This window comes from Nannobrachium achirus, assembly GCF_963921795.1.
Source record: "Nannobrachium achirus genome assembly, chromosome: 6".
Classification (NCBI taxonomy): domain Eukaryota; kingdom Metazoa; phylum Chordata; class Actinopteri; order Myctophiformes; family Myctophidae; genus Nannobrachium; species Nannobrachium achirus.
This window is the reverse complement of record NC_137815.1, coordinates 66,444,071-66,470,279: the sequence shown is the minus strand read 5'-3', so window position 1 is coordinate 66,470,279 and position 26,209 is coordinate 66,444,071. Positions and strand designations below refer to the sequence as shown.

Sequence of the window (26,209 nt, the reverse complement as noted above, 5' to 3'; positions counted from 1 at the left end):
CCTTACCTGTACACTTTCTACTGCTCTCGTCTCGCTTGGAGGAGCTCATGAGTTTACAGTTGAAGTTCTCCTCCCAGTACTCAGCGAACCAAACGTTCCGTCTGTTGTTCTCCAGAGTCCGTGAGATGAAGTACTGATCGAACCCTTATGGGGGAAAGGAGAAAAGAAAATCAACAGACGTCAGAGTTCAGCAAAGTAATATGTGTGACTTACTGATACTGTACTTAGTGAATAGAGGTGGATAGTAAAACAAAGGAGATGATGGTACACTTTAGTAGCTTAAAGGAAGAAGGTGAGGAACTACTGTACACTAGAGCTGGGATCGGGCCCATTTTTTCTGTCCGACCCGAACCTGTGTCCGACAGTTTTCTGTCCGACCCGAGTCGACGTCCGAGCATTAATCATGAAAAAGCGTCCGACCCGAGCCGAGGCCCGAACCTTATGTTTTCAACGCTTTTTCGCCTCGTTTCTTTTTCTTTGAGGAAGCCACTGATTTACACTCACTAGCAAACGTGTTATAATGTGCAGTGAGTGCATGCAGCGTGCCTGTTTGTTACCCTTAATAATATTAAGCCACATTGTGGCTTGTGAAAGTGTTTTAAATAATTACACAAGTAGGCTACGTTAGATTATTAAATAATAGGCTATAACGTGCACTGCGCGTCTGGTGACTCTTGTCTGACTGCAGTCAGTGACTCGCTGCAGTCACACACTTAAAATCCTCTTTTACAAACTGTTAATAAAGTATTCACACACAAACCTTTTCCACATGTTCAATCAATATCAAAATGTATTCAGTCTTACCAGCATAGACGAATCTGACATCTGCTTTTAATATCCAGCGACCTGCAGCGTCCACAAACGGCCAGTCCACGGCCAGTTGGCCGTCTTTCTTAATCAAAAACTATTATTAATCCAACCATTATGGTTTATGGGTTTTAGGCTAAGGCTACATTCAACATCAGACTTTTTAATTATGTCTGCGTTGACAACTACGTTGAAATGCGTCCATACCGCGGCGCTGATTTCCCTCTTTCGTTTTCAATTGCTTTAAACTTTACCGTAGACAAGTTAACTTTTATCTCGGCTGGCGGCAACATTATCTCTCACTCATTCGCTTTTTCTTCTCGTGTATCTGTTTGTTTGTTTGTTTGTTCTCTGTCACATATGACACTCCGTCTCCCACTTCCTTTTCCCCATGAACATGTGTGCATGGTTGTCAAGACAACGCACTGAGCGTAGCCACGTGCAGTGCACCAGAAAGACAAGGAAATAGCACACACAGAGACGATAGTTGTATCGTTTTACACTTTATTTTCTATTAATCAAAATTATGTCCGACCCGAATCGACGTCCGACAATTAATTGTGAAAATGCGTCCGACCCGAGCCCGAGCCCGTCGGGCTTGTCGGGTCCCGTCGGATTTCGGTCGGGTATCCCAGCTCTACTGTACACTCCTTTAACATCAACAGGACAACGGTGGATAGGGTGAGGTGCTTTAAAGATGGGGTGCCATGATTCCCCCCCAAAACATGATGTTCAGGTATTATGACTAGTAAGACGCCCAAGGGCGACACACGACCTCGCCCTAAAGGGCGACAAGCGAGGTCGCGCCACAATGATGTGGACATCAGGGATGTGGACATCAGGGATCTCCATATATGGGCATAAAAGGGATTTGTTCCCCCTGCCATCACAGGGATCTCTCTAACAGGGCATCATTAATATTGTTGACATCAGGGAACTCCATATATGGGCATAAGAGCGTGATGTCAGAGCGGCAAACCCATTCCGGTAGAGTGGTTCCCCAGTGATATCAGAGCATGATGTCAGAGCGGCAAACCCATAGGCCTACACGTCTACACGGACACGGACAAGCTGTGAGGTTTCTCATAGTAAACTGCGACCTTCGGTCACAATTATACTAGGCGGAAGAGTTTTTCCACACCCACAGTGTTGGGTGTATGGTAAAAGGGGAGGGGATGATTTTAGGATTTAAATCTTGTTTATTAAATCTGAGTTTTTCAATGGGGCCTTTTGACTCAGAGGCTTCCAACTTTCAGGAAGAAACCACAAATACACATGGAAGACATATTTGCATATATTAGAGTAATTTTAACTCCATAGACACATACAAAACAGAGAAAGTACAACACTATGCTATGGCACTAAAATATCTGGGCAGAGGCTGTATCACCTGAAGGAGTCATTACCAGGAAATTAACTTAAAAAAAGTGATGAGACAGATCTTTCCAGTATCAAGTACCCCCTACTGTATATACAGTAGCTTTAGGCCACAGCTGTCCCAGGTTCAATTCCAGGCCAGGCCAGCAATGCAACGCAAGACTCTTAACCCCTAATTGCTCCCCGAGCGCCGTAGAATGCTCACTGCTCCTAGTGGGGTGGGTAAATGCAGAGTACTGTATGTGCATTATAGATACTGTATACAGTGACAAAAACACCCTAAGGAGTGGGGAGACTCATAATTACTGTATATGAACAGACTCAGGCACGTTTGAAGTTTATTACGCAAATCGTCTCCTCCAGTCATCCCAGTTCTCCATTAGGGCATTATCGACTCAACTCAGTAAAAAGTTGCGTTAAAGTCGACTTTATCGTTTGATGACGTCATCACATTGACGGGGGAGGGCTGCAGGGAGGTTAATTAATTAATTTACAGTGCTTCATTCCATTGAAAAAACACAGTTGGAAAAGGAGATTTATTCTGTCCTTCACAATAAGCAATCATACTGTACTGTTTGAATGCTGTACACATGGAGCAAAAATAATGATGATTTTCAACTTTCGACTTTCCCTGGTGAAAGTCGACTTGTGTAATGAAGTGTAACGAGTTGACTTGTCTACTTTTTGGTTAATGCCCTATTCTCCAAACATCTGGTAATATTGAGTAATAAGTAATATTATATGAGTAATATGTAAAGACTGAAGAATGAAATAATGAAAACAAAGATGTACATTTTAGAATTTATCTCAGCGTATTGCAGCGACAAATTCTACGTGTTTCTGGGAGCGCCAATGTAAAAGATCACAATGTTCGTAGCACATTTGTATCACTTGTATCGTTTCTGACAGCTTTTTCTCTTCCACATTGTCATTCTAATCTTTTTACAATGGCCCTTTGCAAAAAACGGTTATCTTAAGAGCTGTTCCAAATCACCTCTCCATTCTCTCTATAATAAGTATGGTCTCCAAGCTGACAGGCAGCTCACAGCTTCCCCCACTGTCCCCACTACTGCTGAGCTGTCCCTGATCTGTGGTGATGATACCACCAGGGCATAAATATGAATCATTTCTAACAGGCTAAGGATCTCAACCTCCAAGGAGTTCTCACGTATTGTGTGTGTGTGCGTGCGTGCGTGCGTGCGTGCGTACGTGTGCGTTGCGTGTGTGCAAAAGAGAGAGAGAGAGAGAGAGAGAGAGAGAAAGAAAGAGATAGTTTGCCTGTGTGAGAGTGCAAGTATTTGTGTATGCATATCCATGGATGTGTGTCTATACAATACAACCAGTAAGATGCATAAGGATGAAAAGCGACCTCGCCCTATCTGTCTTGGCCATCTGTTTGGCCATAATATGGATTCTGTCATCTGACATCATACATATGAACTTGACCTTTCACTCTGTACTTAGTCTGATCTTTTTCCACTTTACACCATACCTCTTTGCCAAAAATAGCCGATCTACAAGTAGTTGTAGATCTGCTATTTTCGGCTAAAGTTCTCAGAATAAGGACACTAGGGTTCAAGTGGTTAATATAAAAAATGAAAAAAGGGGCCCCCCTGTAGTAAATCTGAGGACCCCTAGGGGTCCCGGACCCCCTGTCGAAGACCCTTGGCCTATAGGCAATGTGTAAGATAGCCAAAATCAAAAAAGCATTAGGCCAATGCCTGAAATGTACGTTCTCACCGAATAAACATTAGCACACAGTTACACAGCAGTTTCCACAGCACAGAGCCTTTTTTTCCTCTTCTCAAAAGAGAGAACAAAGTGAAACAAATAACTAAACTATTCATGTAAATAGGTAAACGCATGTGTCACGCAAACAAATAGTTGCCATACTGTAATTCCCAGAACATGGACACTGGAAAAGAGAACAACATTAGACATTTCCTTAACAATATCTCCTGGGATCCAACCAACAGTGCAACAGTATGCAACACTTACCACTGGAAAAGTGGGACTTCTATAATGGCTGCATCTGTATAATACCCCCTGGGGCTGAAGGATGCATTTGATATTAATACATATAGTGCAGAAGTCCCTGGTGATGTTCAGCCTACTTTACGGAGCTTATACTGTCAGATGTAACTTTAAGTCCTGGGGACAGGAGTGCTACCATTTGAACAGAAGAACCATCCTCCCGCCCACCATTGTTTTATGAACTCACAGGATGGAGAGATGTTTTATTCATGTGCTCACATTCACTCCTGTTTCTTTCTGCTTTACGGTTCCCATGAACATACAGTATGAGAATGCAGGGGTGTCGCACCAAATTCTGGGCCCTGGGTACAAGGATTCACTGTGGGCCCCCATGAATGTTCTTCATAGGGGGAGGGGTTTAACCCATTTAGACTGGGAACGCATTATTACGCGTTATTTTGTGCTTTAACTATTGAACAATAGCAGATATACAAGCTGAGAGCTTGTAGATCTGCTATTTTTGAAAAATCATGAAAATCTTTGAATATTTCAAATCCTTCTAAGGTTTCTGAAAAACTCATGTTTCAAGGCTATATCAGTGGTGCTCAAACTTTGTCATGTGAAGGACCCCCAAAATGATATGTATTTGTCCACGGACCCCCATCTCAAAATATTTAGTTCCAGGGACCCCCCAGAAGCAACATTTGAGTTACAAATGTTCACTTAACAAATACATATATTCAAAGATTTGCACACATTTTCACGACTTTTCAGAAATAGCAGATCTACAAGCTTGCAGCGCGGCACTCGGTGCCGCGCTGTGAGCTTGTAGATCTGCTATTTTTCAATAGCTAAAGTATAAAATAATTAGGCCCCCTTGGGCCCTGCAGGTAACTCAGTTCCACTCCCCCCCCCCTTGTGACGCCCCTGCTCATGTTTCTTTCTGCTTCTGTAGTGTCTTATGGTTCCCGTGAACATACAGTATGAGAATGTTTTCCCCATGTCTCTGTCAGCAGTGCAGGATGCATGGCTTGTACACCAGCAGGCTCCACAGTAACTTCTTATATTTGATGCACAGGTGCGCCCAACTCTCCCATATTGGTAATTATCCCTTAACACATCATGTAAAGTAATGCTTGTAAACAGGAAGGAGCTTGCTGTTTTCAAACTTCACTTATTTCTGACATTTTGATGGCTATTTTATGGCAGTTGTGTAGGTTAACAAGTACAGTCAGTGCAGGAACATGCAGAGAATGTTAGAGAGGCAGGGGCTGAAAGTTCTAAAAGGGCCCTTTGGTGAAAATATCGAAAATAGCCGACCTCCAAGCTCACAACACGTCGCGCTGCAACACGTTGTGAGCTTGGAGGTCAGCTATTTTCGATACTTGATACCAGACTGAACTAAGCATAATCAAACGGCATGGATTTCTACACCAGTCAGGCTGAGGAAGGCACACACACACGCACGCGCACGCTGATTTCACCAAGCTGTTAATGTTGATTACATGTTTCTGGTCGCAGTTCTGTGTGGAAGTAGTCACTGGCACAGACAGAGACACACACACAATCACACACACACTCCACGACCGTGCGTCGCGTCCACCGTGCCTCTCGATCACCGTGCGCATGCGTCGCGCGGACGCGCATGTGCACACTCGCAAAAAAAGTCCCTCCCCCGTAAATCGCTCAGAATAGGCACAGTTTCAGACTACTGCGTGAGCTGAGTCTGAGATCAGGCTAAAGCCAACATGTTGCTACACCTTAGGGATGGGACGATAAGCTATATTATCGTTTATGGTGATAAAAAACACTCACGATAATCGTATTTGGAGATTTAATTTATCGTGAGAATTCACCTTTTATTTGCCAAGCTGCATATCCGGTACCACTTAAACCCTCTATAATTGGTAAAAGGTACTTATAATATACATACTTGATACAGTCTTTTTTTTCATGCTCTATCAAATGTATTTGCCAAAAAATTGCCGAACTACAAACTCACAGCTTGTAGATCTGCTATTTTCTGGCAAATGTTCTGCCCAGGATAATGGATTTTGATTATCGCGATGATATCGTAAATCGCAATTTCTTTGGTCACAGTAATCGTGATATGACATTTTCATATCGTCCCATCCCTACTACACCCACCTCCCTCCACAAACCATCTCATCTCTCTCTGATGAAAACAAATCCTCTTAATGATGCCATTAATGGACATCTCTCTTCACCTCTCTCTCACAGCTTGTTGTCTTTTATCAGGTTTAAGTGCCACCTCTGATCAAGTCCCCTGCCTCCTTCCTGCCAAGAAGAAAGCTTTCCGTGCACTTAATTGGCAAAGCCACAGCAAAAAAACTCCTAAGTGCTAAAGTATTGATGTTTTGAATGAGGCACTTTGTAATCTGAATTGCACAATCAGTATAACATACTGCTTTGAGGGGACAGATCATCTAAAATACTGTAGATGCAACGTAAAATGGGCTGCCTACTGTAAGAGGGATGTGTGTTTTGAAAAACTTGAAAATCGCATCAAGACAAAGTGGCATTCATGTTAAAATGGTTTTGTATGTGGAAAGCAAAGAGAGTAGCCTTGAATTATTATAATTATTATTATTGTGACCATAGGTCACATTTACTATGAAAACCTGCAGCATATGTGCTTCAGTCAGTCAGTCAGTAAGTCACGCATCATGTCACGCTCCATATATAGACAGAATTAATTTGCAAGTGTGACTCGCGTCATGGCAACCACACTTGCAAATTAATTCTGTCCTTGTCCCTTTTATTCCCATAGGAGACCCCTGATGTCATCACTATTAAGCCCATATCTGGGAATGCCCATATATGGACATGCGTTATGCGTTGGCCCGCTTATAATAACATCCTTTAATAGCTCTAAAAGTAAGAAACAATCCAATCTGTTCAGTTACTAAGACGACGCTAATGAAGTAAGGATAAAGTGGAAGGAATTTCCCCTCAATGAGTTGAGCAATTACTCTGAACTTTTTTGTGGTTGAAATTCTGAGCTCAGTTGACAGCCTTAATTGTCAGTCATACTGTAATAACTGCAGACCAGAGGAAGTAGGGCTACTGTATGGGGCATATACAGCTAGACATTTCAAGGAGACATTAGAGTGCGATGCGTCAATCAGTACATTGCATTTTTGAGAGAGAAAATCAGGACACCATGAGCCTTTCAAATGTCAAACTAGAAATGCATCTTATTGACACCGTGGGGAAATGGCCTTTAAAGGTCACATGTTTTACTACCTTTCAACACGTTCATTTAGTTTTAATTTGTCTTAAAGCTGTTAGCTGAAAACGCCACTCAGATGAAGCATTCCCACATACCTCTTAGAGTTGAATTGGCTCTATGCACAGCAGCCATACTGTCGAAGAACTTTAGCCAAAAATAGCAGATCTAAAAGCTCTCAACGCCTCGTGCTGCGAGGCGTTGAGCGCTTGTAGATCGGCTATTTTCAGCAAACAGTTTTGGTGTAGAGGTAAAAGAGAGCAGACCAAGTACAGAGTGAAAGGTCAAGTTTACTAAGTATCGACGATTTCAGTGGCTAAATGTCTGAAACACAAATCCAAAATAGACTGATGACAGTGCTGTCAAACAAGTAGATGAAAATCTGCACACCGCATTTATACAATATGTAGCTTCATGATCTCTCTCTCAGTTAAGGGATCCTTGGCCTGAAAAAGTTGAAGACCCCTGGTGTAATTCATGTACTATTTTACAAAGATTTATCAACACGCCGTCTATTCTCACGCTATGATTGGCAGGATATACAACCCTTAAATCACACGTGAGCCCAGCTGTCGTAAAGATGATTCCTGGGCTGGAATGTAAGCTGGTCTCTACGTTGTGTTGATAAATGAGGGCTGTTGTGCTTTGAGGTCATTCCTGGATGGCTGTGATTGATGTCTTCATGTGAGGCAGTGGTCTAGACTGAAGGTCATGATGATGTCTTCATGTGAGGCAGTGGTCTAGACTGGAGGTCATGATGATGTCTTCATGTGAGGCAGTGGTCTAGACTGAAGGTCATGATGATGTCTTCATGTGAGGCAGTGGTCTAGACTGGAGGTCATGATGATGTCTTCATGTGAGGCAGTGGTCTAGACTGTAGGTCATGATGATGTCTTCATGTGAGGCAGTGGTCTAGACTGTAGGTCATGATGATGTCTTCATGTGAGGCAGTGGTCTAGACTGTAGGTCATGATGATGTCTTTATGTGAGGCAGTGGTCTAGACTGTAGGTCATGATGATGTCTTTATGTGAGGCAGTGGTCTAGACTGTAGGTCATGATGATGTCTTTATGTGAGGCAGTGGTCTAGACTGTAGGTCATGATGATGTCTTCATGTGAGGCAGTGGTCTAGACTGTAGGTCATGATGATGTCTTCATGTGAGGCAGTGGTCTAGACTGTAGGTCATGATGATGTCTTCATGTGAGGCAGTGGTCTAGACTGTAGGTCATGATGATGTCTTCATGTGAGGCAGTGGTCTAGACTGTAGGTCATGATGATGTCTTCATGTGAGGCAGTGGTCTAGACTGAAGGTCATGATGATGTCTTCATGTGAGGCAGTGGTCTAGACTGAATGTCATGATGATGTCTTCATGTGAGGCAGTGGTCTAGACTGTAGGTCATGACGTGCTGTGATTACCCGTATGCAGGGATGTCGCACCAAATTCTGGGCCCTGGGTACAAGGATACACTCACATTTTGTGCTTTAACTATTGAAAAATAACAGATATACAAGCTGTGAGCTTGTAGATATTTTTTTTTATCTTGAGCGTTTGTGCAAGTCTTTGAAAATTTCAAATCCTTCTAAGGTTTTTTTTTTAACTAAATTTCGATGTCAGTGGTGCTCAAACATTTTCATGTGAAGGACCCCCAAAATGATATGTATTTGGCCACGGACCCGGATCTCAAAATATTTAGTTCCAGGGACCCCCAGAAGCAAAATTTTATATATATTCATAGATTTGCACATACAAATAAAAAATAGCAGATCAACAAGCTCGCAGATGTGCTATTTTTCAATAGCTAAAGTATAAAATAATTAAGGCCCCTCCACCTTGGGCCCTAGTAACTCCCCTGCCGGCATGCAGAGACCTGCTCTGCCAAGCACTTCACATCATGTTCATCATGACCTGCATGTGCGTGTGCTTGCACTTGTGCGTGTAACGCAGTTTGCTTCTCATAATCTCAGGAAGATGGCCTCACAGGGATGGAGAGAGGAAACAGCTTTCTCAATTGTTTTGGACCTATGGTGATTGCGTTCACAACACAGACTATATAACACTCATAACGGCACAAGACACTTGGGTAAAGAAATAACACAATCTAACTTCAGAAACAAAGGGAATGAACAGCAATATCAGATATAAGTGACACTCCCATCGGGATAGAAAAGCCTCTTCATAAGACGGGCAGGCTGTGGGCTTATTGGAATTTAGTTGTAGCCCTCTGAGAGGAGGCACAGGATCTACTGTAAGTCATCAATCAAGAGTCGAAAATCAAGAGGGGTTTATTTTCTGCTCACCAGGCACGTGCACACATTGACATCAAAGGGGGCTTGAGCCCTTGCCCTTTTATCCGTCTGTAAAAAGTGCCTTCTCCAGACCATGGATGCAGTTTTTACTGAAAGAAATGCAAATGCCCTCTTTCCATGCCATACCTGAAGGCAGCATTCAAGAGAATTGCCTCATCCAAACTCTCCTGAACTTGAATGCAGCATCTTATGTTGAGAGAATTGCCCTCTCTGTGTAGAAATCCTTACCATATGCCACATCTCCAGTATTGACTTGATTATGCTTAGTTCAGTGTGGTATCAAGCACCGAAAATAGCCGACCTCCAAGCTCACAGTGCGTTGACGGTTGACGCGTTGTGAGCTTGGAGGTCGGCTATTTTCGAGATTTCCACCAAAAGGCCCTTTTAGAAATATCAGCCCCTACCCCTAGTATTCTCTGCACGTCCCTGTTACTCACTCATAAAGGTACAGTGCAGTGACATGTTGGTGTGTCGATCATTTTACGCAAAACTGTGCAAACAACAGCTATACAATATACAATGTAACAACATAGTAAGAGAGATAATATTGGTTTGTAATGAAATATAAAAAATACAATTAAAAGTAACATACGATAAACTAGGAGGCCCTGAAAGATGCTATTTTTTTGAATGGCCAAAGTATAAAATAATGATTAAAATGGTTACACAGAAGCTTTTCCGGTTGTAATGGGTTAAGATCTTTAACCCAACGTTTTCAGGCCAAGGACCCCTTAGCTGAGAGAGAGATGAAGCAGGGACCCCCAGATTCCATATAGTTTCATAGTCTGACAGCACAATCATCAGTGTATTTTGGATTCAAGTCAATTTGTGTTATCAGATATGTAACCACTTGAACCGTCAGTACTTAAAAACTTGACATTTTACTCTGTACTTAGTGTGCTCTTTTTTTCCCCTCTACACCAAACCTCTTTGCCGAAAATAGACGATCTACAAGCTCACAACGCCTCGCAGCGAGGCGTTGTGAGCTTGTAGATCTGCTATTTTTGTCTAAAGTTCTCAGAATATGGACGTTAGAGTTCAAGTGGTTAATATAAGAAAGGAGAAAAAAGATTTCTATCACACAAAGATTCGAAGGACCACCTGTAGTAACTCCACCTATTGAAGACACCTGGGTTAAGATACAGTAGCTCTCAGTCTGCACCAAACATACTTACTACAGCACAGACTGGCAGTCAAATGAAGTCAGGACAGCAGTCGTTTGGAAGATGTGGGAAAAAGAAGGTGCTGAAGCTGAATGCACCTGAGAGCCGCCACCGACAGACGGCTACTATGGTGCTAAAAATAACCAATGGCTTGATGTAGTTTTCATCAACAAGCCTACTGCTTTCAATGCTTCCCTACAACTTGTGACCCGGCGCGACCCACCGCCCATTCAACAGACTTCAACTTTCCAACCCGTGGAGAGCTACCTTCAGCAGCAATGGGGAATGTGCAGATTGCACAATTGAGGGGAGTATAATAGAATGCACTTCAGAGAGCTAGGGTGTACTCATTATATCAAGTCATGTCACTGCCCTAAGCTTTCATTATAATGCCAAATGCAAAGTCTTAAAGTGTGCCCTAATCCTTACGGGTAAAGTCCTTACATGTTATAAATGGCTTCAATCATGACCTATCAAAATAATCACTTTTCCATAACTTTTAAGAATAGTGCAACTGCATACAGGTCACAATGTCATGGGAGCCTTTGAAATATAATTACTCCCAAGAGCAAACTAACGTCGTTGAGCAGGAGCTACAGAGAGTCATCTACAGCAAGTCCACAGCAGCTCTCAACCTTTTCAGGCTGCGGTCACCAAAATAATTGTGACCGTCAGGTTGCAGTTACTTGGCCTCTCGCTCGGGCGGGCGGGCGGGGGGGCTGGCTGGCTGGCTGGCTGTCAGTCACGTCACACGTCACACTTTTCCCCTACTCTTATAGTATCCCCGCCACTGTTGCCCCAATCCATGCCAAACTTTGCACACACACTCCTTGGTTGCAAAACCACAACCTCCACCCCTCATTTATCACATGCAGGGACGTGCTGGCCATTGGGAAAAGCGGGACAACTCCCGAACGGCCGATTCATTCCCGGCCGGCCCAAAAAGTAAATATAACTCATGTAATTGGCCCACTGGCTTGTCTCTCATGATCCGAAATGGCCAATATTTGAGTAGCTGCAGCGCTATATAGAGATCTCTCTCTATAGACTCTTTATACCAGAAAATCGATGCGACCTAAAATCACAGTAACCGCTAATCGGTTATTATTTGGGGCCTCGCAGCGCGTCCGGAAGGCGAAAAAGTCGTCCGCGCGCAATGAGGGACTCTCCAACTCCTTTTCCCGGGCTGAATCAGGGGCCCAGCACGTCCCTGCTCACATGGCCCTCTTCTAGCGCCACCATGAGGCCGATTCTTGCAAAACACATTTTTGGACACTGCGGCACACAGTATGTCTATAGAGTTCTGTCATCAGCATGGATCTGTCCCATTTAGCGCCACCATCAGGCCGATTTTTTAAGACACATATTTGGACACTGCTCCTACAGATTTTGCCCTAAAATCACGCAAAGCGGTGTATACATGTGACCTGACGGCGCTTATCTGCCGATTATGGAGTCTTACTAGGCATATTTGAACTCGACACCCCACCCTGACGAGCACTTGAGTTGTAAGAGTTGAGACATTAGGGGGCACAGTGGTGCAGTGGTTAGCACTTCGCCTCACAGCCAGAAGGTCCTGGGTTTGATTCCCGCCGGGGGAAGCTGTGGGCGCTGGGGGCGTGTTCCTCCACCCACGTCATCAGCACCCACACCCTAGGTGGGGTTGGCGATAGGGCCTTTCTGTGGTGAGTTTGCATGTTCTCCCCGTGTCTTCTTGGGCATAGGCCCTCACACAAAAACATGCAGTAGTCCTGGTTTCTATACTACCTCCCACTAGCCAGCCGGGTGCTCCCCAATGTCCCCTGGCGCGGCAGGGGGAGAGCGGAAACCAGGACTACAGGTTAGGTAGTCACCGGGTGAGAAGAAGAAGAAGAAGAAGAAGGGAAAAGAAAAAAAAAAAAGTTGAGACATTTCATTTTGTCCAACACGGTTCTATTGTGAAAATAGCAGATCTACATGCTCACAACGCCTTTAATTTGTCATTTTAGAGGTATTAAAAGTCCTAAAATTGTCACTTTAGCAATGTGCGGATACACTTAAACTATATGTTGGTTTGTTTACTGAGTGAGAAAACTATTTTGCACTTTAAGTTAATCATCTGGGGACCCCCCAAAATCTGGGGGTCCCGATCCACAGGTTGAGAACCACTGGTCTACAGCACCTCAAACAAACCACCAAGAGATGATTATGAACATTTTCTTGTGAGGAAATAACAAATGCAGTTAATAAGCCTGGCAGTAGTCCTATGAGAAGGGTTTCTCATTGTGAAGCCCAGTTCATAAGCTCAATTCATACAGTATAAACTAATAAACTTAGGGACAAACATAAAAATGTCTGCTGTGCAGACGTTCTGCCTAGGAGGGCCTACAGGGATATTAAGTGTGTACACAATATAATGTTCTGTGTAGCATTTGAGGCTGCACCAATTTGAATGCAATGTAATTGCTTGTAAAATGTTGCCATCATACTTTATGAAATGTTTGCAAGAACATAAATGAATGAAAACGTTTAACTACTATAAACTTTGCATCCCTATATTTGCTTTATAGTTCTGCTAGGACGTAGGAAAAATAAATGTATTTTCTCTGGGATTAAGTGTTTAAGGATGTTACATTAGAACTGACAGAGAGAAATCATTAAGTCCTCTGGTGGTTAGCGGTACAGTGTGAAGAAGAGTAAGAAAGATCTCTGCAAAGGTATTAACATTGTAAGTGAATAGGGAATGCTCAAAGAGATGCTCACAGTCTCTTTTACATTTGGTGCTGCTACTGTAGGTGTGTGACATATCTTTGAGTGGGTGCATGACATACAGTACATTACCTGTCAGTTTAGGATGACTTTTTGTGACGATATCTGGAATCAAGATAGATATGAACTTGTCTATCAGAGCCTTTGACATTGTGAGATTTCTGCATTTCAGTCTTTGGAGCATAAAGAGTTCCTTCACTGAAGAAGACCACAACTGGTCGAAACGTCTATACTTTTTGCTGCTTGCTAAATAAAAAAATTGGAGCGAACAAGCAAGTGAGTGCGAGCTACCTTCTTTGTTCCTAATATTACTGCACTGTCAGTTATAGCTCGGCACCGAAGAACGGAGAATGTGCGTTATTTTTTTCCCTAAAGCATAAAGAGTTCTACCATACCAATTCCAATGCTGTATAGCTGTATGGCAAAGGCTATATGGCCATACAGGTCCTTTTTATACTCTAAAGCAAAATGGAATGGGTACCTGCAAGCCTCAAGTGGATTAGCTATATTGTGAAAGTTATATCTGCTACTCTTTTTGTGTATTTTACCCTTTTGACAGATATATACAGATATGTTCATGTATGCATTTTATGTCAATCAATCAATCACATTAGCGTTCATCAGTTGAAGTTGATCAGCAGTGTGAAAACATACCACACACTAAGGGGCGTTTTGCAGCATGAGTCTGGTTGTGACACCTTCTTTTGACAAAGAAGCAGAGGCCTTGAGGACACAATGTGATCCTGCTACACTTGAGAGAGCCATTTTCACTGCGGGCGCTAATGAAATACTGTAAGTGTTGGAAAAAGTACTAATTTTTTTTACATAAGTTAATGTATCAAAACTGCAATGGAGAAATACTCTGTTGCAAGTAGAAGTCTGGAATTCCGGAGCAAAAGTACAACAGTATTGGCATCAAAATATACTTTAAGCACCAAAAGAGAAAGTACAAGATGTTTGAAAATAGCAGATCTACAAGCTCACAACGTGTTGCGAGCGTAAGTAGCCTAAGTATAAAATAGGGCTAAAATACTACAATTTATACCTGCAAAGTAACTAGCAACTAAAGTTTTCAAATAATTAATAAATAGTACAATATGTGGATCCGAGATGTAGTGGAAGTAAAAGTATCGAAAATTGGAAATATTCAAGTAAAGTACAAATACCTTAGTACTTAAAGGAGTAGTTCTTTTCAACCTGTCTTCATATAATAGGTCCTCACTAATGTTCATGATAAAATATAAAAAAAAAAATCTACTCAGTCCAAGTCTCCTAGGAGAGCTGTGGGAAGTTCAGAATCCATCGTCTTGTGACATCATCATTTTCCAAAAAAAAAAAAAAAACAATATTTTTGAAAAAAATATTTAGATTTTTATTATCGCGAGAACAATGGCTTCCACTTTAAAATTGCAACTTTTCAGGAATAGAAAGCCTGCAGTTTCTATAAGCTGGATTGGCAATCGATGATGTCACAAGACGATGGGTTTCTGACCTGCCCACAGCCCTCCTCTGAGAAAAAAAAATTAAAAAAATGAAAAAGCTATTTTTGAGTGAGGACCAATTATATGAACATAGGTTGAAAAGTGGTGAAGTTCCCCTTTAAGTCCGTTCGCAACTGGTAAAAAAAACAAACCTAGCCCAGCCCTACCCTCCCCTGCCCCTTCTCTGTATATACTTTCTGTTTGTTTAGACTTACTGTTTTCTTTTTTTTCTTGTTCTTTCATTTTATTTTTCTTACATATCTACTGCATAGTACTGTGTTCTATTCGTCTGTCATTCAATGTTATATGAGATACTTTAATGGTTTCCTGTGGAAATAAGCTTAGTCTTTTCATGGATCTCCTTTTAGTAGACCTTGTACCAGTGAACTGTACCGTCATGAAACTGTACCTTTTCCTATGCAAACTTCTAATAAAGTCTTCAATCAATCAATCAAGTAAATCTACTTAGTTACTTTACACCACTGCATAATAATAATACCTATTTCGTCCTGTGAGGGGATTAAGCATTTTCAGCCCAACCCAGCTGATTTGCTGCCCACAATGAGCAATTAGGGTCTTAAGAGTCTTGCTCAGGGACACACATCAACATTGCTACCCTGGCCTGGAATCAAACCAGGGACAACCAGGGGCTCTGATTCCCCAGGCTGGCTCCCTAACTATTCAGCTATGCCACCCTAAAGCATATATAATACAGCACTGCATACAGTACTGCACCAGCTACTCTATATGAGGAGAGTGTGCTTCCGGTCAAACAGATTCAACTCAACCATGCAGCCAGCTACAGTGAGAACACATGTGCTGTCAAGCATGTGTTATTGCATGTTGTCGCTGTCGGGCAGAAACACAGCATCTCCATAATCCTTTATTATTATTTGTATTATTTTCTCATAATGTGTTATTCCTGTTTGCTTGCTTTCTTGGCAGGGCTCCTTAACGGTCCTTAACCTAGCGGTTGAATACAAATGTAAAAATCAATAAAAATAAATTAGAAAAGTCCATAATACTTTGTGTACAAAGTATTATTATGGACTGTATGTCCTGGTGAGACATTTCTTGAGTAGACCCTGCCTGCTGGTTGTGCTGAATAGAATGCACAACAACAAGCCAAAGCCATGGTCACAGCTAAGGCTGGAGCTTAAATTCAAACAGCGGTGATAAGCTGCTGGGCCCAGAGCTAGTAAACAACTGACAAATAGTCGATTAGAAGCCCTTAGTTAGCTGCACATTGAGTAGGAAGACAAATGGAAAAAACATTGTTTAATGTCCTTATTTAAATCCCTAAATTGAAAAGTAAACATAGGGGCGTGCAAGTTGAAAGTAGTTCACAGAGAGGATCAGCGGATACAGACACACTGAAACACAAAGGGATTTACTGGGAAGTGAAAAGAAAGTCTTTAATATTTGGCATTGCATGGGGAAGTCATTTATGGCAGACACAAGGGGAGAGAAACAAGATGGTGGGAGTGTAAGAAAAGTTATTGTAAAGGAAACCAGGACATTTTGCAATAACAAAAAGAATGAAATGAGAAAATAAGTGTTAGAAAGGAAGGATGGACGGACGGACGGACGGACGGACGGACGGACGGACGGACGGACAGACGGACGATCAAGGAAATACAGTAAAAAAAACAGACGTGGAGTGAAGTAAGGACACATTTAGCGTGATCAGTGTCAGCATCTGGGGGTGTTTTCCACTCATCTATTTATCGTTTGTCAGTTTAGCATTCTTTCACCCCGACACCAGAGTAAGCCATTGCGATTCTCAACTATTCTATTCTCAACTGCAAACATTAGTTGTGTCGCAAGATCTGCAATTTTTGCCAAAAGTTCCACCCCAGAATATGGATGCAGGGGATTGAGTGGTTAATAAAAGTGGCATGTTAAGAGGCATTATAGGCATATTTTGATCATCGCGATATCGTATATCGCAATTATTTTGGTCTCACATTTTCATATTGTCCCATATCTACTCTCAACCTGAAAGCACTGTTGAGCACATTGTCGGAAGTGAGCTTCCCTTCCCTCCAGGCAACACACGAGAAGCAGTGCGTAGCCAAGGCTGAGCAGATCATCAAGGACACTCACCACCCAAGCCACAATCTGTTCATGCCGCTACAGGCTATGACCACGTCCAGGTAAACAATACCAATGAATCAAGAGCCTTTCCACCAGAATTCTGAACAGATTCCACCTGGCTACCATCAGACTGTTAATGTGTTATGCCCAGCGCCACTCGTTGGCGCCCTTTGGGGGTTCCCCTCCTTTCCCCCTCTTCTCCAGCTTTCCTGCGTTCCCTCGCAGGGCAACACTAAGCACAAACCCGAACAGGGAGCAGAACGACGGAAGGCAAACACAGGTACTGGCAGCAAACAATTGGCAATGAGCGAGCAGGGAGGGAAGATACTGAGTTCAATACACGCTTCTAGTTCTCAGGTGGCCTAACACTCTGAGCCCTGACAACAGGCACATGCACACATAGACATCAAAGGGTGCTTGAGCCCCTGCCCTTTTATCCGCTTGTAAAAAAGTGCCCTCTCCAGAACATGAATGCAGTTTTTACTATGGTGAAAGAAACGCAAATGCCCTCTTTCCATGCCATACCCGAAGGCAGCATTCAAGAGAATTGCCTCGTCCAAACTCTCCTGAACTTGAAAGCAGCATCTTAAGTTGAAAGAATTGCCCTTTCTCTATCAAGCATCGGAAATAGCTGACCTCCAAGCTCACAAAGCGTCACAGTTGGAGGTATGCTATTTTCAATATTTTCACCCTTTTAGACATTTCAGCCCCTGCCTCTCTAACATTCTCTGCACGTCCCTGCCTGACAACAAAGGACTTATACTGCTTATTAGTGTGGTTGCCCCTGCAGGGCAACCAGACTATGAGACTGACAGTATGTCCATATATGGGCTTAATATGATGATGATATCAAGGATCTCCATAAATGGGCATAAAAGGACTGACAAAGAGATCTCCATATTATGGCCATTAATTTATTAGTGATTTAATTTTCCCCATTGACTTGAATGGGTTAAATTCAAATGGTAAGACGGAATACATTTGTGAAATTCACATCACGGCAACCACACTTGCAATTTCCAATTGCATATATCTTTCTAGTATTAACATGTTTTTCTCTCTTTCGTGCAAACGATGGAAGCTTGTACAACAAATCATTTCAAACACGTTTTACCCATGTACATCTGTGATGTGCCAATAAAGCTAAAGGATTACTGAAATGGTGGGTACCATGCTTTCTTCAAATGCCCTTGTGAAATCTAAAGTACATTTTTAAATTAAATAAATGTGTCTTTTGTCGAGGATGAAATTCAACTCTCTAGGGGCAAACCCATCTCCTCAGCAATCTGCTATTAGCTGGCGCTAATGACGTTAAGTCACAGTCTGTATGAACAGATAAAACAGACGGGAGGGAATTTGGCTCTTAAATGTGTTGATGTCCGATACTCTGCCATTTTATTTATGCATGTTATGAGGCAGCTTGTAGCGTTTGCAGCCAAATCACACTTTGGAAATCACTGGGCTGTGAATTAGCTGGAAATCTCTGCACAGATTAATTTCAAACTCTGACATATTTGAGAAAAAATACAAGAAAAAAACAAACAAAAACAATCTCTGTAGCAACCACATCCGTAGATAGATATCTTATCTACGGACTCTACAATATTTTTTTGCATGCAGTATTTTGCTCATATCTCTAGAGCTCCTCCAAGAGAAACAAGAGCAGTAGAAAGTATAAGTGTGTGCGCGTGTGTGTGTGTTTGTGTGCATGTGCGCGTGTGCGTGCGTGCGTGCGTGTGTGCGTGCGTGCGTGCGTGCATTTTCGATGGCACATAATTTCGACTAAGGGTTAGGGTTAGGGTTAGGTCTTCTTAGGGTTAGGTTTAGGCATAGTTTTACTGCAGGTTAGGGTTAGGAATTAGGATTTGGGTTAGGTTTATGCATAGTGGTTAACATTCACCAGGTTAGCATTCACCAGCGTCGGCAGGTTAGCATTTCACCAGGTTAACATTCACCCGCGTCGAAAGGATGTGCCGGCGAACAGATGCCATGTCGAAATGATGACACGCTCCCGTGCGCGCGCGTGTGTGTGTGTGTGTGTGTGTGCCTTGGGTTTATACTATAGCCAACAAGATGTTTTACATTTTACATACAGTACATTCAAAATACTCTTCAAATGGTTTTCATCAGGTGTAAGGGAAGAGATTGAAGGTGTTCTTTTCCAGAGAGCTCTCCCTCTCCTTTCCTGTTTTCCAAGGCAAACACATGGAGGACATCCATCTTGGCGGGTACAGGTCATGTTTTAAACAGAGGCTGATTAAAATCTGCATGTTCCTATCTGGACCTTAACACGTGTACATGGGAAAAGCACCAGCTCAATGCTCCAAGCACAAAGGAGAGAGACAATACTGAGTCTCTGACGGATGTGGAGTGACGTTCATGGCCAGTGATAGCATTATTTCAAGACAAAAAGTGTAAAAGTGTAAAAATGTAATGATTTTTTTAGACACAGCCGATCCGCCAGCCAGCGAGCTGCTACTTTCTCTGCTGACCTCACTCAGCAACAAAATAAAAATAAAATAAACAAACATTAAAATAAAACAATTCTCTGGAGGCAAGCAGTGATCACCCCTGCTAACCGCTCCTACATCTGGCTTTGTCTGTTTGAACGTACACTTCAGTATGTACGGTATGTCTGCCCCATCCCACATTGGCCAAGCTTCGTGGGATGCTTAACGAAATTAACTAATAAATAGCACTGCTCACTTCACACAGGGTGTGATTTTTTCCCCCGCTGGTCTGATCGAATAATTGCTTCTTGAACTGCCACTGGACACCCCTGGATCATATGGGACACACACGGCAAGTTTGAGGTTGGACGTTTACATGGTGCTTGATTTATGCCTGGTACAGACAGACAGACAGACAGCTGACAGAAAGACAGACAGACATGACAAACGGTGTTGTCACAGAGGTGCAGGTGTTCACACGTTGAGTATCTCTGGCAGCTCAGTGTTAAGTGGCAGAGATTTATGGACGAGCAGTGGTAATTGACTTTGAGATCGCAGCAGGGGGGTTGCACCACAGACACAGCGGGGGTCCACAGGGAGGACGTCCAGGGGTGTCACAAGGGGGGGGGGGGGAGTGGGACTGAGTTACTAGGGCCCCAGGTGTAGGGGGCCTTAATTATTTTATACTTTAGCTATTGAAAAATAGCAGATATACAAGCTCACAGCGCGGCACCGAGTGCAGCGCTGCGAGCTTGTAGATATGCTATTTTTTAAAAGTCGTGAAAATGTGTGGAAATCTTTGAATATATGTATTTTTATAGCGAACATTTGTAACTGAAGTTTTGCTTCTGGGGGGTCACTGGAACTAAATATTTTGAGATGGGGGTTCGTGGCCAAATACATATCATTTTGGGGGTCCTTCACATGAAAAAGTTTAAGCACCACTGACATAGAAACAGGTTTTTAAAAAAACCTTATAACCTTAGGATTCAAAGACTTGCACAAATGTTCACGATTAAAAAAAAAATAGCAGATCTACAAGCTCGCAGCAAGCTTGTAGATCTGCTATTTTTCAATAGTTAAAGCACAAAATGTGAGTGAATCCTTGAACCCAGGGCCCAGAATTTGGTGCGACACCCCTGCAGCTCACTCTCTGAACAAACCCCCTCAGGCATCTCTCTCTCTGTTTCTGTCTCTCTCCTTCTCTTTCAGACTTGGCCTTTATCTCTGTCGCCCTTCTCTCAACTTTGAATCTTTCTATGTTAGGATAGTATAAGTCAACGCTCTGTTCCTCCTTCTGTCCATCTCTGTCACATCTTTTATGCATCTTCCCTTCACTGCATTGTTTCTCTTCATCATTCAATATCTCTGTATGGAACAAGTAGCACTCTAGTCTGGGCATCCCTCTTTCTCCCTGTGTGCTTTTCACCTTGTCAAAGCTGTCTGCATTAAGTGAAGCCCAACGCAACGTCTGTCAATCAAATTCCAATCTCACACTGGGTATCTTTCGGCCTATTCCAAGAAGTTTTATTTCTTTCTTGTACCCAAGTTTCTGCCCTTTCGTTTTTCTTGCTGTAAAATAACTACCTCGTCCTCTCTCGTTGCCTTTCATTCGAAGCATCAAACACAGAGCGAGCCATATGTCGTCAGAGTTGTCAAAGGAGTAATAACGACACACGTCTGAGGAGAAATGACACATGTTGAAATGGCATAGCAGGCCCACTGAATACTCTGTCACATCTAATGCAAATTGAGAAAATTATATTTCTCTCTCTCTCTCTCTCTCTCTCTCTCTCTCTCTCTCTCTCTCTCTCTCTCTCTCTCTCTCTCTCTCTCTGACAAACTGTCCTAGTATTCCTTCCCACCACCTTCGGACATGGAAACATCCATTTCCATAAATCATTAGCCAAAGAAGGGGAAAAAAAGTGCAAGGGAGGAGACATATCGAGGCACACATCAAAGGGGAGGATATTTATTACTGTACCACCTGTGGGCTTTCCTGGGCTAATTTAGAGCTCATCCAAGGTTACTGACAAAAAGTTCCATCTCCCATTTTGGGAGCCTAGCTCTCTGCCAGACCTTGTATTGTATTACTGTATATTATCACAAACGCTATACAGGCGCGAGGAACTGAGTGTCTGAACTGAAGAGACGGAAAGGTCTGAATTTGTGATGAATGAGTGTTTTTTTGTTTTTGTTTTGAGCCGTCTGTTTATTTCCATTTTCTCCACAGTTTAGTCACTGTCATTTCCCCTGTGCATACTGCTGTCCTCGCTTACTGCCAACCTCCGCCGTGTGCTCACACCGGCAGCGATAACAAGACAAATCGACTGGGAGAAATGTATTGTCAATAAGCACGGCTAGACAAAGAGAGACAAAGGATGTAATAACATCCAGCAGAGAGGTGACTGACGACAAGGTGACGTTCTGCCGCTACACAACGTTTTGACTTCGTTGATATTAATCACAGGATGGAGGAAGAGCCATCAACGTGGTTTCTGTTTTGTCATCAATAATAGGGGAAACACAAGGACACTTAATCTAAGGGAAGCTCCATTTTTCCGTCAAGTGAATCACTGTTCTGGTTTGAATGGTATCAGACCAGGGACGTGCAGAGAATTTTAGAGATGCAGGGGCTGACATTTCTAAAAGGGCATTTTGGTTAAAATAAGGCAATTCTCTTGAATGCCGCCTTCAGGTATGGCATGGAAAGAGGGCATTTGCATTTCTTTCACCATAGTAAAAACTGCATTCATGGTCTTGAGAGGGCACTTTTTTTACAGATGGGTAAAAGGGCAGGGGCTCAAGCCCCCTTGGGTGTCTATGTGTGCACATGCCTGTATCAGACGGACAGCAACGGCCACAAGCAGCAGCTATAAACCTGTATAGGCATGGCATGACCAGACAGCTACACGACAAAGAAAGAAAAAGTCCCTGCTGGTGTGAAAAGCAGGGGACGGTGAATACAACCACATAACAGCGATATATTTTCACCTGACAGTGAGGAGTGTCACTGGGAGGCTGTGATGTGCATGGAGGGTCACGCTATCTTTCCAGGTCCTCTCCCGGGCCCAGCTGAGCAGGCAGCCTGACCTACCAGTATATATAGTAATCCCCCTGCTGACTCACCCACCTGTGAACACTGACAATTATGTTGGTTGGAGCACCCAGGCTGAGCCTGAGGCCCCCACTGCTGGGATGTCTTTGTTGTCGGGTGGAAACCTTGTATGTCCAAAACTGTTCTGTTTTGAATTCATCATTTAAAAATATATATTTAAAATAGAGGATATGCACATGTATACCCAGCAAGCATGTCAGGCAGGACCTGGAGCAATCAGTGACGTCTCGATTGGGGCCAGATCACAGCCCATATGGGGATGATCTTGACGTCATTACCAGGACGTCATATCTGGACTATAGGATTATTGTTATTGTTTGTAATAAGGTTATATTCTGGGACATATCTAACTAGCTATGATATTTATCTGGCCTAGATTATCACCTGATTTCAACCAACATAAATCCTGTCAAACAAAAAAGTCCATATGACGTCCTGGTAATGACGTCAAGATCATCCCCATATGGGCTGTGATCTGGCCCCAATCGAGACCTCACTGATTGGTCCAGGTCCTGAGCGTGCTTGCAGGGTAAAGTGAATGGCAAATCTAGTGGCAAGGTGAGTCTAATGTCATTTAACGCCGTTTAATGCAATCAGATAGGACTTTCCTGTTTGAATCTATGGGCTGTCACGGCGATAATGTCAACCTCTATAGTGAAAATAGCCGATCTACAAGCGTAGATCTGCTATTTTCACTAGTTTCTATGCGACAGTCTCGTATGATGAAGCAGCCAGGGCTCTACTTTACGAAGAAACATACGAAAGTTGGATATACAAGTTTTTCTGCCCGACAGTGACGATAGGCCTATAGTGGCGTGGAGGTGAGGTGGTGCTGTGGTTATTTCTCTGCCCCACTTGGATGCCTCACAATGAATGATTGCCGTGACAATGGCTTCAATAGCAGGCATAAGGCTCATGCTGGTGGCTCAGGCATGTAGGTTTCACAACACCACAAGTATTTGTGATGCCAAGTTAAAAACTAATTCACCTGGGCACTTCCAAATAGACAAAAACTAGACTGCGCTCTGTCGAGGTGCCAACTTGCGCCTCGTGCACTTGTGGCCATGTGGCCATGTATGGCCTACTTGTGTGCGAGCAGAGCATGCCTTGTTATTTATATCAGGTCACACTTTTGGCCCTACTCTTATCTCCAGGACCGTTGCCCCTATCCATGCCAAACTTTGCACACACACCTTGGCTGGCAAACCGCAACCTCCGCCCCTCATTTCTCACATTCCCCTCTTCTAGCGCCACCATGAGGTTGCTTTTTGCAGACTCTTATCTCCGGGACCGTTGCCCCTATCCATGCCAAACTTTGCAAACACACTCCTTGGCTGGCAAACCGCAACCTCCGCCCCTCATTTCTCACATGCCCCTCTTCTAGCGCCACCATGAGGTTGTTTTTTGCAGACAACATATGCGACCTGACGGTAATTAGGTGACGGTCTTCACGTTGTTTTTATTTAACCACAGTGACTGACATTTCGACATACTGTTACTCACAGTCAAACAGAACAAAGGGTATAGTGTAAATATCCTCTCACTTGATCAGCCAACATTTGTCGGACATTTTGAATGGAAGAAGTAAAGAAATTATGTAGACTAAATAATAAAGACATACGCCACCATAGAATCAATGTGTAGAGACTACTATGTGTGGAAACCACAACGATATTATGACAGCCGATTTCAAGAAAGACACACTTGTAGTGTGAAATACTTTAAGGATCCGATGACTTCAATACTTTGCAGTGTTTTCCTGTCTTAAGGGACAGACGTTTCTGCTATCCAGCCTTCGTCAGTGGCCGTCTAATGGCTCTGCCACACCATGCACATAAAACGGGATGGAGACAATGCATTCTAGTTGTGATGCCATGGGTAACAATTCAGATATACTGTAATGCTGCTGTCACTGTCATGTCATCAGTGTGTGTGCCTGCTTGTTGCGGTGAACAAACCAACTCTAGCCTACGGACAGGAGCAGCTGTAGATGGGAAAGGAATCAATATTATGACCCATTTATCCGCTCATATATTAGTAATAAATAAGCTGGCAAATTCCTTGACTGCACTTCTCCTCTGCTCCCACTGCGCTGCTGTCTGGGGAGTCTCTCCACGACCATGCGCTCACTCAATGGTGCTGGCACACAGACAGGCAGGCAAGGAGAAATGACACTAGCAACATTATCTATCTATAAATGTGACAAATCTCTGTCTGTCTGCGTGTCTGTCTGTTTGTAATCCGCGTATCTCGAGAACCGTTCGTCCCACCGGCTTCAGATTCGGCACGCGCATTCCCCGCCGCCGCGCGGCGTGCAGTGCCTCGACCCGACTCGCGGTTTTCCGAAACCGGCGCAAAACGTTCGGAATCTCCTTATGCGGAGCTGATTGTTGACATCAGGCTGTTCCGGAGGAAATCGGCGCAAGCGCTGACTCATTGTGACATCACATCTGAGATCACGTACGTCACATGAGTCAACAAAAAATGCCATGGTTACGTATTCTGATGTTCCTATATGGGCATAAAAGGACACAGGCAAACATATGATCAAAACGGCTCTTATGACAACAGGTATAATGGGGTTTGCATTAAAGGGTGGGGCATTCATTCCCTATTTAAAATTCGGCACGTGCGTTCCCCGCCGCAGCAGGTAGTGCAGTGCCTGGCCTCGATCCGATACGATACGCGATTTTCTGGAACCAGCACGAAAGGTTCGGATTATGATGTCTGACATCAGGGTTTTCCGGAACCGGCACTGTGTCTGCATAGATCTCCATTTATGGGCATAAAATGGATGCAGACAGACAGATACGGATATCTCCATATATGAGCATAAATGGACACAGGCAAGCAGATGGTCAAAGATCTCCATATATGGGCATAAAATGGATGCAAAAAGACCGATACAGATATCTCCATAAATGGGCATAAATGGACACAGGTAAACAGATGGTCAAAACGGGTCCTATGACAACAGGTATAATGGGGTTTGCATTAAAGGGGGAACCAGCACTGTGTCTGCAACACAGTCGGAGGCACAGACAGATACAGAGATCTCCATAATGGGCATAAAGGGACACAGACAAACAGATACAGAGATCTCCATATATGGGCATGAAATGGATGCAGACAGACAGATACAGATATCTCCATATATGAGCATAAAGTAATTCTAGTAATAACAATAACAAAGAAAACTTACCACTAATGGTGGTTCTCTTTGGCAATATGGTGACAGCTCCTACAGCAGCATCTTCCAGCTGGTGGATAGGGCTGTTCTTGGCCCCCCAACTGTCTGAGCCGATCCACAGGAAATGACCCACCTGGTCCGCTCGCTTACTAGCATTCAGGAGGCCCCTGAAAACAAATAAATACAACATTTTAGTCATTAACAAGCACTGAGGGTTAGCGGCTTGGACTCCTCATGCATAGAAGG

General features: G+C 43.2%; 1 protein-coding gene across 1 annotated transcript in view; it reads right to left on the bottom strand.

The window, feature by feature from the left end:
* Window positions 1-26,209, bottom strand: part of LOC308287454 (metabotropic glutamate receptor 7-like) — a gene marked incomplete at both ends in the record, with an annotated part of 249,076 nt that overhangs the window by 142,027 nt on the left and 80,840 nt on the right. Inside the window, 2 exons of the mRNA XM_080728627.1 lie at window positions 2-144; window positions 25,976-26,130. Coding sequence (XP_080584753.1) covers window positions 2-144; window positions 25,976-26,130 — 298 coding nt within the window. The remainder of the gene's footprint in view (window position 1; window positions 145-25,975; window positions 26,131-26,209) is intronic.